At 48.9% G+C, this 15,852-nt stretch overlaps 1 protein-coding gene across 7 annotated transcripts in view; it reads right to left on the reverse strand.

Annotated features, from left to right (window-relative positions):
* ENTPD3 (ectonucleoside triphosphate diphosphohydrolase 3) overlaps positions 1–13,262 on the reverse strand; it is a 29,956-nt gene extending 16,694 nt beyond the window's left edge. Inside the window, exons 1-4 of one of the 7 annotated variants that reach the window (XM_028750946.2) lie at positions 12,934–13,262; positions 10,530–10,585; positions 5,881–6,008; positions 3,948–4,065 (exon numbers count right to left, since the gene is read on the reverse strand). In XM_028750946.2, coding sequence (XP_028606779.2) covers positions 3,948–4,065; positions 5,881–6,008; positions 10,530–10,569 — 286 coding nt within the window. In that variant the 5' untranslated portion in view covers positions 10,570–10,585; positions 12,934–13,262. Of the gene's footprint in view, positions 1–3,947; positions 4,066–5,880; positions 6,009–10,134; positions 10,294–10,529; positions 10,586–12,356; positions 12,530–12,723; positions 12,874–12,933 lie in introns of those variants that run through there. The other 6 variants (XM_028750949.2, XM_028750947.2, XM_028750950.2 and 3 more) reach the window with 6 other exon arrangements.
* Between the last annotated feature and the right edge of the window lie 2,590 nt (positions 13,263–15,852).

The following is a 15,852-nucleotide window of genomic DNA, read 5'->3' on the forward strand; positions in this document are numbered from 1 at the left end:
GCTCCTGCCAACCTAGCAGTTCGAAAGCACATCAAAGTGCAAGTAGATAAATAGGTACCGCTCTGGCGGGAAGGTAAATGGCATTTCCGTGCGCTGCTCTGGTTTCGCCAGAAGCGGCTTAGTCATGCTGGTCACATGACCCGGAAGCTGTACGCGGGCTCCCTCGACCAATAAAGCGAGATGAGCGCCGCAACCCCAGAGTCGGCCACGACTGGACCTAACAGTCAGGGGTCCCTTTACCTTTACCTTTTAACCTTTGATTAAAAGAGTCTGTGCCTCAAAAGAGAAGAAGGAGAGGGAAACCGTGATCCATGCAGAGAAAATCCCACGGTTTAAGCAAAATTTAAAGCCTAGGTAGGCACTATTTTGTCGGAAATAACAATGAAAGGGTTAGTCATGAGATACAGCAAGTTAGTGGTTCGTGTTGAACCAGGCGACCTTGAGAGTCAACCTTCCTCAGATTAACCGACCTCACAGGGGCGTTGTGAGAATTAGGGAACAAAGAAAGGGAAGAACCCTGGCACTCTTTGGAGTTATAGTGGATTAAAAAATGAACATAAGATGAGGCTGCTGGATCAAGCCAATGGCCCATCTAGTCCAGGATTCTGTTTGCAGAAGCCAAACAGATACCCGGGGAAAACCTGCAAAAAAGGATTCAAGCACGAGAGAACTGTCCCCTCCTGCAGTTTTCAGCCACATGCCTTCATATGTTGTTCTCACATCGTTGTTCTAATCCAGAATGTGGCAGCTAAACTGGTGACTGGGGGCGGCCGCCGGGACCACATAACCCCGGTCCTGAGAGACCTGCATTGGCTCCCAGTACGTTTCCGAGCACAATTCAAAGTGTTGGTGCTGACCTTTAAAGCCCTAAACGGCCTCGGTCCTGTATACCTGAAGGAGCGTCTCCACCCCTATCGTTCAGTCTGGACACTGAGGACCAGCTCTGAGGGCCTTCTGGCAGTTCCCTCATTGCGAGAAGTGAGGTTACAGGGAACCAGACAGAGGGCCTTCTCGGTAGTGGCGCCCGCCTTGTGGAACACCCTCCCTTCCGATGTGAAGGAAATAAGCAGCTATCTTCTCTTTAAAAGACATCTGAAGGCAGCCCTGTTTAGGGAAGTTTTTAATATTTGATGCTGTATTGTTTTTAACACTTGATTGGAAGCCGCCCAGAGTGGCTGGGGAAACTCAGCTAGATGGGCAGGGTATAAATAATAAATTATTATTATTATTATTATTATTATTATTATTATTATTATTATTATTATTAGCCTGATTTTCTTAGGTGTGCATACACACAAGCATTCGCACCCACAGGAACAAGCTGCCACCGCAGTTTCCGTTAGACCGGGGCAGCAGAGAATGCAGATGATTTCGATCTGCCGCTGCCACTGCTGTCCCCGCTTGCTAATCTGTCACATTTTGAAATGCCACAGGCACGCAAATGGCAAGTCGTGCACGATTTCCGCCCTACTACATGACGCACCAACTTCCCACGCCCATTTGGAACAGCAAAACCTGTCCCTGAGTCATTTGCCCAGCCAATACCTCCCCACTGAGAAGCCCGCCCAATACAAGAAGGCTGCTTCAATTGCTTTGCCTGCCGTTGTATTTTGATTTAGAGCCGTGGCAGGCGAATTCAGCCACTAATTGCTTAATTTTGGGGTTTGTTGTTGCATTTCATTCACTCAGTGGCGTAGCGTGGGTTGTCAGCACCCGGGGCAAGGCAAGTAATTTCGCCCCCTAACCAGTGGATTTGCGCCCCCTAACCCGTGGATTTGCCCTAACCCCAGATGTTGCGGCCGGTGCGGCCGGCCCCCCCTGCACCCCCCACGCTACGCCACTGCATTCACTTATTGTCTAAAGCGCTGTGATTAATAATAAAAAATAAAATACAAATAACACTTTGAAAGCACTATCATACCCCTTTAAACAGTCAGGGCTTCACCCAAAGAATCCTGGGAACTGTTGTGTGTTGTTGTTGTTGTTAATCGAGTTTATATACCGCCCTATACCTGGAGGTCTCAGAGCGGTTCACAGACAAAATCACAACATATATAATCAGAATAAAAACAACAACCCAATAACATCCCCCCAGAAAACGAGGTATAGGATTTTAAAGGGTATACGATGTCAAACAGATCAACCAAAGGCCTAGTTAGAAAGGAACGTTTTTGCCTGGCGCCTAAAGGTGTATAACGAAGGCACCAGGCAAACCTCCCTGGGGAGAGCATTCCACAGATGGGGAGCCACTGCAGAGAAGGCCCTGTTCTCGTGTTGGCACCCTCCGGACCGCTAGAGGAGGAGGCTCACGAAGGAGGGCCTCAGAAGATGATCTCAGGGTCCGGGTAGGTTCATATGGGAAGAGGCGGTCCTTGAGGTCTTGCGGTCCTGAGCCGTTTCAGGCTTTATACAGTGGTACCTCGGGTTAAGTACTTAATTCGTTCTGGAGGTCCATTCTTAACCTGAAACTGTTCTTAACCTGAAGCACCACTTTAGCTAATGGGGCCTTCTGCTGCCGCGGCACCGCAGGAGCACGATTTCTGTTCTTATCCTGAAGCAAAGTTCTTAACCCGAGGTAACATTTCTGGGTTAGCAGAGTCAGTAACCTGAAGAGTATGTAACCTGAAGTGTCTGTAACCCGAGGTACCACTGTAGGTCAAAACCAGCACTTTGAATTGGGCCTCGTAATTCATTGGTAGCCAGTGCAGTCAGACCAGGATCGGTGTAACATGCTCAAACCGTCTTGCTCCGGTGAGCAACCTAGCTGCTGAATTCTGCACTAGCTGAAGTTTCCGAACCGTCTTCAGAGGCAGCCCTGCATATAACGCATTGCAGTAATCTAACCTTGAAGTTACCAGAGCATAGACAACAGCAGTTAGGCTATCCCTGCTAAGGGTGCTATGAGTAAGGTAAAGGTAAAGGTACCCCTGCCCGTACGGGCCAGTCTTGACAGACTCTAGGGTTGTGCGCCCATCTCACTCAAGAGGCCGGGGGCCAGCGCTGTCCGCAGACACTTCCGGGTCACGTGGCCAGCGTGACATCGCTGCTCTGGCGAGCCAAAGCCACACACAGAAACGCCGTTTACCTTCCCGCTAGTAAGCGGTCCCTATTTATCTACTTGCACCCGGGGGTGTTTTCGAACTGCTAGGTTGGCAGGCGCTGGGACCGAGCAACGGGAGCGCACCCCGCCGCGGGGATTCGAACCACCGACCTTTCGATTGGCAAGCCCTAGGCGCTGAGGCTTTTACCCACAGCGCCACCCGCGTCCCTAAGGGTGCTATGAGCACTTAAAGGTAAAGGCCATTAGGTCCAGTTGTGACCGACTCTAGGGTTGCGGTGCTCATCTCGCTTTATTGGCCGAGGGAGCCGGCGTACAGCTTCCGGGTCATGTGGCCAGCATGACTAAGCCGCTTCTGGTGAATCAGAGCAGCGCACGGAAACACCGTTTACCTTCCCGCCTATTTATCTACTTGTACTTTGACGTGCTTTCGAACTGCTAGGTTGCCAGGAGCAGGGACCGAGCAACGGGAGCTCACCCCGTCGTGGGGATTCGAACCGCCGATCTTCTGATCGGCAAGTTCTAGGCTCTGTGGTTTAACCCACAGCGCCACCCGCGTCCCCGCTGCAAGTACTTAGGGGGCTCCTATTCCTCTCACCGAGCTACAAATCTCTCTTCCCAGGAGGCTCTGGGAATTGTAGCTCTGTGAAGGCAATAGGAGTCTCCAAGCAACAGTTAGCAACCTTAACCATATACAGTTTCCAGGATTCTTTGGGGAAAGCCATGGTTGTTTAAAGTGGAATGATGATGCTCTTAATGGACAGTGTATTAGGGGTTTCAAACACAGAAGCTGCCGTTTCTCTTCCTGCCCCCCTCCTTCACCCAGCTCATACATTCCGTGCTTGGTATTTGTTTCGGGGCCACCCCAAAATCCACATTCCCTCCTCACCTTTCACATTGCACTTGAAGGTCTGGCTCACGACTCCCGTGTTGTTTTCTTTCTCTGCCGGCCATTCATATACATAGACAGTCGTCCGAGATGACCCTGCATCGAGCACTATTCCATACTTGGTGGTGGGAGGGGGGGGGAGAGAAAGTTATAGATTAGAAGACGAGCATGGTTTCTTGTTGGAAACAATCAAAGAAAATACAAGCGTTAGAAAAGTAGCCCAAGTCCCTAAGAGCAGCGGCGTAGCGTGGGTTGTCAGCACCTGGGGCAAGGCAAGTAATTTGCGCCCCCTAACCCGTGGATTTGCGCCCCCTAACCCGTGGATTTGCCCTAACCCCAGATGTTGCGCCCGGTGCGGCCGGCCCCCCCTGCACCCCCCACGCTACGCCACTGCCTAAGAGACACTTTTTGTATTAAGCTAGAGTGATTTCCTTCCTTCTTTCTTTCCTTCCTTCCTTCCTTCCTTCCTTCCTTCCTTCCTTCCTTCCTTCCTTCCTTCCTTCCTTCCTCTTTCTTTCTTTCTTTCTTTCTTTCTTTCTTTCTTTCTTAGTGATTTCTGGCTTCTTCTTTTCTTTGAACAGCTGTTTCCCTATGGGCCGGCTCTACCATTGGGCAGAGTGCTGGAGCCACCTCAGACGGCAGATGCCGTGGGGCGGCAGCAGTCGCTCCTGCCTCCAACCCCTCTCCCTGGCCATTCCCATTCTCCTGAGCTTGCTTCTCCTACCTGTTCCTTCCCACTCGCAGTTGAGAGATGGAAGGATAATACTGTGGGCATGTCCTAACTGGTAGGGCAAGCAGGCAGCTACACCCATCGGGTCCCAATCCTGCCTCGAGGAAAACAGAGGCAGCCAAGATATGTTTCTTCAAGAGGAGCTTTCAAGTGGGAAGCCTTCAGCCTTTGGGCATGTAACTGTCCAGAGATCTTCTTAATAAGGATCTCACCCTCTTATGTAATTACTGCCCTAAAATCCCGCAGTGCTGGCGAAGGGAGCTCTTGTTGTTTGGCATGTTATGCTCAGGGTTTTAATACAGGGGATCGCAAGCTTTTTGTTGAGCAGTACTCTCCTTTAATTGGGGCAGCGGGGTGCTGTCAGCAGCTCCCGGCTGGTTGCCCAGGAAAGTATAAAGCAGGCATAGGCAAACTCGGTCCTCCAGATGTTTTGGGACTACAGCTCCCATCATCCCTAGCTAACAGGACCAGTGGTCAGGGATGATGGGAATTGTAGTTCCAAAACATCTGGAGGGCCAATTTTGCCTATGCCTGGTATAAAGACTAGGGAAAGTTTCTTACAGTCCTTTTTTGTTTCAGTCTTTACAGAAAAGGAACCCAGCCTCTTTCCCAACCAGTCCTGAGTGGATCTCCACCCCACCCTCATCCCATCTCTCCCACTTCCTCATTCAAAGCCATGATTGGCCGGCTCTTGGGTCCATTCTGAAGCCACATCTAACTCCCATTTAGATAGCCCACCTGAAGCAAGGGGGGGGGGCAGGGAGACAACACCAGGTCTGGAGGTTGAGTATGTCTCTTTTGTGGAACAAAATTTGGATGGGGGAAAGCAGAGGAGCAGAGGAGCACCTATTTGAATGCACATGTCCAAAGGAACTTGAGGTTTGATGTTCCAAGATGTCTTTGTCCTGGATCTGACTTCATTTCACTTATTATCATACAGATTCTACCCGAAGAGGTCTTTCTTTGATAATGCTTTCTTTGATCACAGTGATTAGCTTCTAGAAAGAGAGGAAGCAAGACCTGCAAGGCACCCCTTTTCTAACTGCAGGCGCTTGCAATCGAGCTGTGCTTACTTTCTGCTGCTGGAAAACTCTTTCCACATGTTCAGAAGCCCTCTTGACTACCATTACATCACCAGTTCAGCAGCTGAGCCCCGGCACCCAAACTAAGCAATGGATACTGCAGCATATTCATTCAACTTACCTTCAGCCCTGGCAAAAGGACCTCTCTCCGATTCACTTGGACCAGAGTAATAGTAACAATAATTGCTATGCTTAAAAGCAGAAAGACAAAAGTGACTACGGTTGACATTTTGTACAGTACTCGGGAACCTAAAAAATAAGAAGGGGGGGACTGACATCATGAATTTGTCAGGGTTAACGTTATTATTTTTCACTGCACTGTAACCTAAGAATTCCAGGTTCTACATTTGCTCGGAATGAGGAACTCTGTTCATCTGAGTGAACCCAGAATATATATATAGGATAAACGTATGAAAACCCATTAGAAGCCTTTGATGTTTGGAACAAGCTAGAAAAGTACAGTGGTACCTTGATTCTCAAACTTAAGTCCATTCCAAAACCAAAGTGTTCCCAAAACCAAGGCACACTTTCCCATAGAAAGTAATGCAAAACAGATTAATCCGTCCCAGACTTTTAAAAACAACCCCTAAAACATCAATTTAACATGAATTTTACTCTCTAACCAGACCATTGATTCATAAAATGAAAGCAATAATCAATGTACTCTACTATAAAATAAATAAGACAGTATTGTAGATGATAAAAATTATCATCCACACAGTCACAAAAACAAATTAACCGAAAAAGCCTCAAAAAGAAAAACACAAAATAAATAGCAAAAACCAAAGCGCCCAACTTAAACCGTTCTGGAGGTCCGTTTGACTTCTGAAATGTTCTAAAACCAAGGCGCAGCTTCTCATTGGTGCAGGCGCCCCGGAAACAATAGCTGACAACTGCATTGGACATTCAGCTTCCGAAAAACTTTCAAAAACCGGAACACTTACTTCCGGGTTTTGGGCGTTTGGGAACCAAGGCGTTTGAGAACCAAGGTACCACTGTAGATGTATTTTCATTGACTGGTCTTGGTAGAATGACCCTCCTCCCCCCCACCTCCAAACAGAGCTCTTGTGCTTTTCACAACTGCATAACAGGCCGGAATTCAACAGGTACAGTAGAAGCCGATTCATAGGCATTATGGAACATACAAAGAGCCTTGTTTCCAGCCTCTGGTATTCAGAGGCATACTAGAAATAATTCTTAGCCTATTCTTAACTACACTCTATTGTGAAAACCAGAAATATTGCGCAGGCGTAGCCAAGACCGGCTTGCCTAACTCCTACACTTATTGAGGACTTACACTTATTAGGAAACCCAACAGGATTTTGTGCTTAAAGACCAGGGAGGAGGAACAGGGAGGATACTGATAACTGAGATGTAGGACGTTACCATTTCCAATTCCCTTCTTTGCTTAGGGATGATTCATCATCTCATCACAACCCAGTGGAAACAGAATTAGCAGCACTTCCTTACCTTAAAGGCTTGTTGCATAAATTGATCTCTTAAAGCACGGGAGGTGCATGGCTGACAATGTTCCTTTAGCTAGCAAAGGAAGGATTAATCATGCCTTTTTTTTTGGTTGCCTAGTTATCTTCAAAAGGTGTACATTTTAAAGGGTGTTTTTTCTTAAAACTATTGCACGTAAATAGGCAAATGTGTACTTATTAAGCATCTTCTTCCCTAGAACTGACAATTATTGCTTAAGCTGGTTTTGGATCTCCCTGCTTTGGTTAGTCTAGGTAAAGGTAAAGGGACCCCTGACCATTAGGTCCAGTTGTGGCCGACTCTGGGGTTGCGGCGCTCATCTCGCTTTATTGGCCGAGGGAGCCGGCATACAGCTTCCGGGTCACGTGGCCAGCATGACTAAGCCGCTTCTGACGAACCAGAGGAGCGCACGGAAACGCTGTTTACCTTCCTGCTAGAGTGGTACCTATTTATCTGCTTGCACTTTGACGTGCTTTCGAACTGCTAGGTTGGCAGGAGCAGGGACCGAGCAATGGGAGCTCACCCCATCGTGGGGATTCGAACCGCCGACCTTCTGATTGGCAAGCCCTAGGCTTTGTGGTTTAACCCACAGCGCCACCCACGTCCCTACTAGTTGGTTAGTCTAGGAAATGCTAAATATAGCAACAAGAAAAGTAGGAATGGACTCTCGATGTCGAAACGCTCTCAGTGCTACCAGAGAAGAAGAGAGGGCAAGGATCCAGGAACCTAAGGCAGCCTTGGGAGAGTTTGTCATGCAAATGAACTGTCCTTGAAACATTTGTCATTGAATTCAGCATCTGCCAGTAGTTGCATACCAGTATTTTACAGAAAACCAGACCCAGCCAGCAAATCTTCTGGCAGATACACACCTCATGACCTTGTGGCAGCTGAATGTTTTATTACAGAGTAATTGGCTGTCAGGAGGTTCCTAACGCAGGAGTGAAACACAGGGCAGTGTTGAAGCCTCAATTTAAGCCAAACAAGGCCATTGTCTGCCAATGCCTAAAGGGAAAGACAGCAACCTTTAACCCCAGGGGTGGCTAAACTGTGGTTTTGGTTTTCCTCTAGACGTTTTGGATTCCCATTAGCCCCAGGCAAGATGGCCGCTGCTGAGGAATGATGGGTATTGGGGTCCAAAACATCTGAAAAGGCTACCGGTCCCCTATCAACTTTACCCAGTTGTGTACACATGTGCTCACAAGTAAGCCCCATTGAATTCATTGGGGCTTTCTCTCAGGCAGATGTGCAAAGGCTTGGTGGCTTCAAGAAGTCGTTGACGTTATGCCTGGAGTGAATGCCGTCCAAATTCAAATTCAAATATTTTTAATACGGTCAGCCGTCCAATATTTAGGCATGGTTGTAGGGATGTGAGCAGAATTCGGCTCGATTTAGATGAATAACTTCATCTAGGTAAAAGGTAAAGGACCCCTGGGCGGTTAAGTCCAGTCAAAGGCAAGTATGGGGTTGCTCACCTCGCTTTCAGGCCAAGGGAGCCGGTGTTTGTCCACAGACAGCTTTCTGGGTCACGTGGCCGGCATGACTAAACCGCTTCTGGCACAGCAGAACACCATGGCGGAAACCAGAGTGCACGGAAACACCGTTTACCTTCCCGACACAGCGGTACCTATTTATCTACTTGCACAGGCGTGCTTTCAAACTGCTAGGTTGGCAGGAGCTAGGACTGAGCAACGGGAGCTCACCCCGTCACGGGGATTCGAACCGCCGACCTTCCAATCGGCAAGCCCAAGAGGCTCAATGGTTTAGACCACAGCGCCACCCGCAAATAACTCCATCTATCCTGAGAGTGCAGGGTGGAAGATAATATTTTGGAAGCAACATCAACAGGACCCTTAGATGTAAAACAATAAAAAAGAAGGGACTGTCTTAAACTGAGAAGGCCTTACGTCAACACAGCACCTCAGTCCTAGTCATCAAACGTGAGCCCAGAGAAGGATGTCTTGCAAACAAGAAAGTCTTCCCCAATACATGTGGACATGTACATAACCCCTTGCTGTGCCACCTAGGGGACTAGGAAGGACACATTTGTAAACTGGAAGAGAGTTGGTTCTTTTTGGCTGTCGGTTGTCTCAAATAACTAAACAACAAGTAAAAAGAAAAAAATGTGGGCTGGTAACTTTTTGGGTGTAGGTGGTGCTGTGGGTTAAACCACAGAGCCTAGGACTTGCCGATCAGAAGGTTGGCAGTTCGAATCCCCGCGACGGGGTGAGCTCCCGTTGTTCGGTTCCTGCTCCTGCCAACCTAGCAGTTCGAAAGCATGTCAAAGTGCAAGTAGATAAATAGGTACCACTCCGGTGGGAAGGTAAACGGCGTTTCCGTGTGCTGCTCTGGTTCGCCAGAAGCAGCTTAGTCATGCTGGCCACATGACCAGTTGTCTGCGGACAAACGCCGGCTCCCTCGGCCTATAGAGCGAGATGAGCTCGCAACCCCAGAGTCGGTCACGACTGGACCTAATGGTCAGGGGTCCCTTTACCTTTGCCTTAACTTTTTGGAATTAATTTCAAGGCGGCTCTAGCACAAACTAAAACGAGTCCCTAGGGGATGAAACCTGCAAACAGGAGGACATTTCTGTCATTGTCCTCACACAGGTGGAAGAATTAAGAGGGTATCCCTAGCAGATCGGAGGGATGTAGGGGAGGTGGCAGAATCCAGCTCGCTAATGTTTTCAGCCATCAGTCTTATTTCACAGAAGCTAGAGGAAAAGCCAACAGCTACATTTAAAAAACCCCAGAAAGAAATCCCAAACAGCTTTTGTGTTTCGCTTTTAGAACAGTATCGTTCTGGATGGAGCAAGGGATAAAATAAATACATTCAATTCCCACGCCCTAATTCAAGTTAACAGACCACACAGGACTATTTGTTTCCAATAACTTACTGAAGATGAAAACATGAAGTCTGCTCAGCAGCTAACTCTCTCTATCACACCAGAATGTGTGTGCAGCCAGCCAGGAGAGGACTTTGGAACAGCAGTCGAGGGCTCCACGCAGATAGATGGGCTCCCAATGCAGCAGGAGATGGTTTTCATGACATTTTGCAAAAATCGAAGTCATAGCGCTTTGCTATCTAAAGCCCACCCCATCCCACATGACCATTAATTAAGTCCAAAGTCTAAAATCACCTTAACTGCAGCACTGCCCTGAAAATACATGATAGCTATAGGTATATTAGGAAGTGAATGTACATTTCCTAACATACCTATAGCTATAAAGTATTATATACATGGCAACCCATCTTGGCATGTTGCCACGGCAACCGGCCACAAGTACTGACCTGTATGTTCACAGGATTGTCGGGACAGCGCAGTAAACATCTCTTTTTTGTTCAAGCTACACAGCAAGAGAAACAGAATATTCAGCGTGAGGTTGGGTTTATGAAAAACAAGCCAAGGAGGTGGGGGGAGGGGGAATCATTGCAGGCCCATGACTGCAAAAGGAGTTATTTCTTCCCAGAGATGGAGAAGGTGAGAAAGTGCTTTGCAGGCACAGAGGAGAAGGGGGACAGCTATTGATCTGAGGGGTTGGTCAAATCGCAGCATGGCAGCATTAAAATAGGTGGGATTCTCTGCCAGAAAATGACAGGGCCTGGTCTGCGCATGCCCTACAGTGCATGGACTTCAGGTACACACAAAAAGCAGCAGCTCCCTCACACAGAAAAGGACTTCTTAATTTCTCAAACAGAGGCAGGGAAGCAGGTAGGATAACAGTAGCCCTACGGGAATGGGCTTAGGAAAGGGATAGCTAAGGTGAGGTATTTTGAACTACAGTTCTCCATCGTCCCCAACCGCTGGCCTGGGTCTGCGGCTGATGGGATTTAGAGTCCAAACTTCTGGAGGGCATGGAATTGGCTGTGTGAAAGAGAGAAGGAAGGAAGGAAGGAAGGAAGGAAGGAAGGAAGGAAGGAAGGAAGGAAATACCACCAAGCAGAAGTTGCACACCTGTATGAGGCAGAATAATATTATAATAACAATTTATTATTTATACCCCACCCATCTGGCTGGGCTTCCCCAGCCACTCTGGGCGGCTTCCAAAAAAATACGGAGATACATTGTTTGTGTGTTCCTGCATGTATAAGTTGGTGGGTGTTTATTATAGAGAAGGACAAAGCTTTCCAACTGCACATATTATGGGAATCTTTTCAGATGAGAGGATGTGAGCCTAAAAGAGCACGGGACGGGCAGAGTGCCTGCCGGAAATATCTCTGTGGATGTGAAAGGGAGAAAGTGTGTGATGTGGGGACTGCCTCTGTGTGTGTGTGTGTGAGAGAGAGAGAGAGAGAGAGAGAGAACATAGGAGGTGTGTTTGCATGAGAGAGGGAGGGAAGAAGAGAAAGTGCACACTCTCAAAAGCCAAAGCCATAGACATGAAATTGCTTAAATGTAGCCTCGGGCAGCAGCCACAGTCCATAGGCATCTTCCGTGAGGCATTAGACCAGGCATAGGCAAACTCGACCCTCCAGATGTTTTGGGACTACAACTCCCATCATCCCTAGCTAACAGGACCAGTGGTTTGCCTATGCCAGAGTTTGCCTATCCCTGCATTAGACTTTTTGGGAAGCAAGGCCTGCATGATCCCATATACAGTGGTACCTCAGGTTACATACGCTTCAGGTTACATACACTTCAGGTTACAGACTCTGCTAACCCAGAAATAGTGGTTCAGGTTAAGAACTTTGCTTCAGGATGAGAACAGAAATCGTGCTCCAGCGGTGCAGCGGCAGCAGGAGGCCCCATTAGCTAAAGTGGTGCTTCAGGTTAAGAACAGTTTCAGGTTAAGAACGGATCTCCGGAATGAATTAAGTACTTAACCCGAGGTACCACTGTACATGGCTCAGTACCCGCCCGCCCCCCCCCACACACACAAAAAGGAAAGGAAAGGAAATCTCTATTTTTAAAAACATATCTAGCTGTTGCTCATTGCCATCTCTAAGCACCATGCTTTCTAAAACGCAGTGACGTTGCTAAAGCATTCAAAGAAAGATGCAGCCTCTGTCCAAGCTGAAAAAACCAAAGACAGAAACCACAGCAACTTTGCATTCAGGGAAAAGCACCAAACAAATCTCAGTTCCGAACACATGTTTAAAATATTGCCAACGCTCCACCTTACAAAGGAGCATTCGCTGCGTGCTCCGGTCGATTGCCAGCCTCTGTCTCCATGTCCTAGGGCAAGCGGCACTCAAGCATCCATACACGAAGGCTTTCCCTAGGTCAAGCCTCGGCCAGCCTGGTGCCCTCACCCCCACCCGGGAAGCTTTGAACCCCAAAATCCACCATCGGCCTCATCGGTTCCAAACACCTGGGGGGGGGGGGCCGCCAAGTTGGGGCAGCCCGCTGTGGAGCTCCAAACTCCACGACCCTCTGTGTTCACATGGCCAGGAACACAGGCATCCCCTCTGGCACATCAACCCATCCCACCCAGCAGAATCTCCCCAGCCAGATCTTCTCTCCACAGGTCAAAAAGCAACCCACCCACCCCCCGCGATCCACAGGGTGCAGCTCTTTGCAAATCGCCTGCAAGCCCTCGGAAGAGAGATGCAACCTTGCAGGCAGCCGGGTTGCTGCGCTCTCCTCTCTCCAGCTGCGTAACGATTACGCGCGGAGAAGAACCCTTGCCATTCTAACCCGAAGGGAAACCCAAACGCGCGCGCGCCCGATCCCTTGCGCCCCGGCGCCTTTTACCTTCCACTGCGGCAGCAGCCAAGATGGGGAAAAGCAGAGTGGATCCTTCTCCTTATATCCCGCGCGGGGGGTAGGACAGCAGCCGCCTGGGTGGGGGACCGGGACGCCTCATCGCCCTGTCAGCCGGGCAGCGATGCCCCACGGCGGCGGCGTGGATGGGGCCAGAATGGATGGAGATGGAGGAGGAGACAGAGGAGGGTGACGCCGCTGCAGCCCGGCAGGTTCTTCCTCCCTCCCGCGGCGTCCGAGGAGGAAAGCTCCGGGAAGCTCCCGCGGGCTCCGCCTCTCCGCCGGGAATGGCAAGAGGGCAGGCAGAGCTGGGAGGAAGGGCACCAGCCGGCCACCCGCTCGCTGCCAGGCGAGCCCGCAAGCTTCCAAATGGTGGTGTTTTTTTGGAGATTTTAAAAAAATAAAATATTAAAGATTTATTCGTTTACAAAAATACATGCATGGTCTCTTTTTTTCAAGCTGCGTTTTCTACAGATCAGTTTCATTTGTTGTGAGGCATTAGTGTTACATACAGAGTTAGGTTAGGAAGAAAAGAGGGGGAGGGGGAATGGCGAGTGGGGTGGCAATGCTTCAGTCCTTCTACTGAGTGTATGTGTGGGGTTTTGTGTCAGTGTCACTTGTGCAGGTTCTCTTAGGTAAAGGGACCCCTGACCGTTAGGTCCAGTCGTGACCGACTCTGGGGTTGCGGTGCTCATCTTGCTTTATTGGCCAAGGGAGCCGGCGTACAGCTTCCGGGTCATGTGGCCAGCATGACTAAGCCGCTTCTGGCGAACTAGAGCAGCACACGGAAACGCCGTTTACCTTCCCGCCGGAGCGGTACCTATTTATCTACTTGCACTTTGACGTGCTTTTGAACTGCTAGGTTGGCAGGAGCAGGGACCGAGCAACGGGAGCTCACCCTGTCGCAGAGATTCGAACCGCCAACCTTCTGATCGGCAAGTCCTAGGCTCTGTGGTTTAACCCACAGCGCCACCCACGTCCCTAAGGTTCTCTTAGATGGTATTTAACACCAGCGAGATTAAATCAAATAAACATTCAGTGTTCTGTTGGCGGGGACACATGTGGTGGGGGTGTAAAAATGTACAGGTGTGGGGTTTTTTTTGGAGATGACAGAAATCACTGGATCGAAGCTGGCTGAAAGTCCTGAAGCAGCACTGTTATTGATTTACGGGGGGGGGGGGGGGGAGAGGTTCGCATCCTATGAAGGACTTGCTCACAAATTTATCAACTTGTTATCATAGCTAGGAAGTGGAAGGGGCAAGGAGAACATCAAATGGAGGGATGGCATAAAGAGGTGTGGGGTATAGCTACTAATGATAAATTGATGTGCGCTATTGAGGTAAGACGGGGAACATGCAGGAGGAATGGTTTTGAGGAGACATGGAAGGTATTGCTAGAATTTGTACTGTTAAATGGCCAAAGCATTGCAAGAGGTGTTGGAATTTGAGGAGGTTGGATAGTTATAATGGAATGGTCTTGGTGGTGGGTGGACATTTTTATTCATTTATTATTACTGTAAAAAAAAAAAAAAAGATGATGATAATAATAGTGATGATGATGATAATGGGTCGTCTTCGTCCCCCAGTCTGGGTCTGCCCCTGAGAAAAAGAGTCCATCTCCTCTGCTGGCCTCTGAGGTTTTCAGGAAATGAGTCGCTGGGTTTTTCTTCTCCTTCTTCTTGCTTGGAGGACTGGAGATCACCTCGTTGCACACAGACCCTGCTCTGAATAAGGGATGGGGAGCTAGCAGAAGTTAAGGCTGCAATGCTATCCTAGGCATGAGGGGTGCCAACTTGAATAAAATAAGGGGCATTACTGCGTAATCAGTAAGAAGACACAGCATATACAAACCATTTGAATGACAATGCCCATCAACAGGGGGGCAGCCTGCTCAAATGCTGCAGGGTGCCCCAAAGGGACCTCAGCCTCCAGGAATTGGCTCCTATGACTCTAAGTCATAGGTAGGCAAACTAAAGCCCGGGGGCTGGATCTGGCCCAATTGCCTTCTAAATCTGGCCTGCAGACGGTCCGGGAATCAGTGTATTTTTACATGAGTAGAATGTGTCCTTTTATTTAAAATGCATCTCTGGGTTATTTGTGGGGCATAGGAATTCATTATTTTTTTCCTTCAAAATATAGTCCGGCCCCCCACAAGGCCTGAGGGACAGTGGACCGGCCCCCTGCTGAAAACGTTTGCGGACCCCTGCTCTAAGTCATCGTTGTAGCGCCCCCTGGCGGGCCCTCTTGGCTCGGCACTCAGTGCAGACGAAACACTCACTCTTCCCTAGATCATGGAATTGTAGAGTTTGAAGAGACCATGAAAGTCATCCCGTCCAACCACTTGTAAGGCAGTCATCTTTTGCTCAGCGTAGGACTTGAACCTAGAGCCCTGAGATGAAGAGTCTCATGGTCTACCAACAGAGCCACCTCTGTAAGGCCCAATCCACGCAGTGGGCCTTACTGGGTAAATATGGCAAGGACCGGGCTCTTGGTGAGACATGTCCTCCTTCCTTTGCCTCTGTCCACACATGATATTTTCTGCACCCAGGGGTACGAGGGAGTCCAACCACGAAGGGAAGCCCTGATTAGAGGGTAGAAAATGTGGCACTTCTGGAATCCAAGTGTGCAAGGAGGTTGCTTGTTTTGAATAGATGGACCTCAAAGCCTAGCAGATGTGGGATGCAGAGTCAGTTTAGGCTGCAATCCTGCACCTGCTTAAAACCAGAAAAAGGAATTTGTGGCATTTGACGGCATTCTAGTGCAATATTGCAGTGGGCAACTACTAATGTCCTGCATGCCAAATCCTAGCAAGTGAGAATCACTGGTTGTAGTGGTTAAGAGCGGTGGACTCGTAATCTGGTGAACCGGGTTCGTGTCTCTGCTCCTCCACATGCAGCTGCTGGGTGACCTT

The sequence above is a fragment of the Podarcis muralis genome, chromosome 12 (assembly GCF_964188315.1).
Source record: "Podarcis muralis chromosome 12, rPodMur119.hap1.1, whole genome shotgun sequence".
Taxonomy (NCBI): domain Eukaryota; kingdom Metazoa; phylum Chordata; class Lepidosauria; order Squamata; family Lacertidae; genus Podarcis; species Podarcis muralis.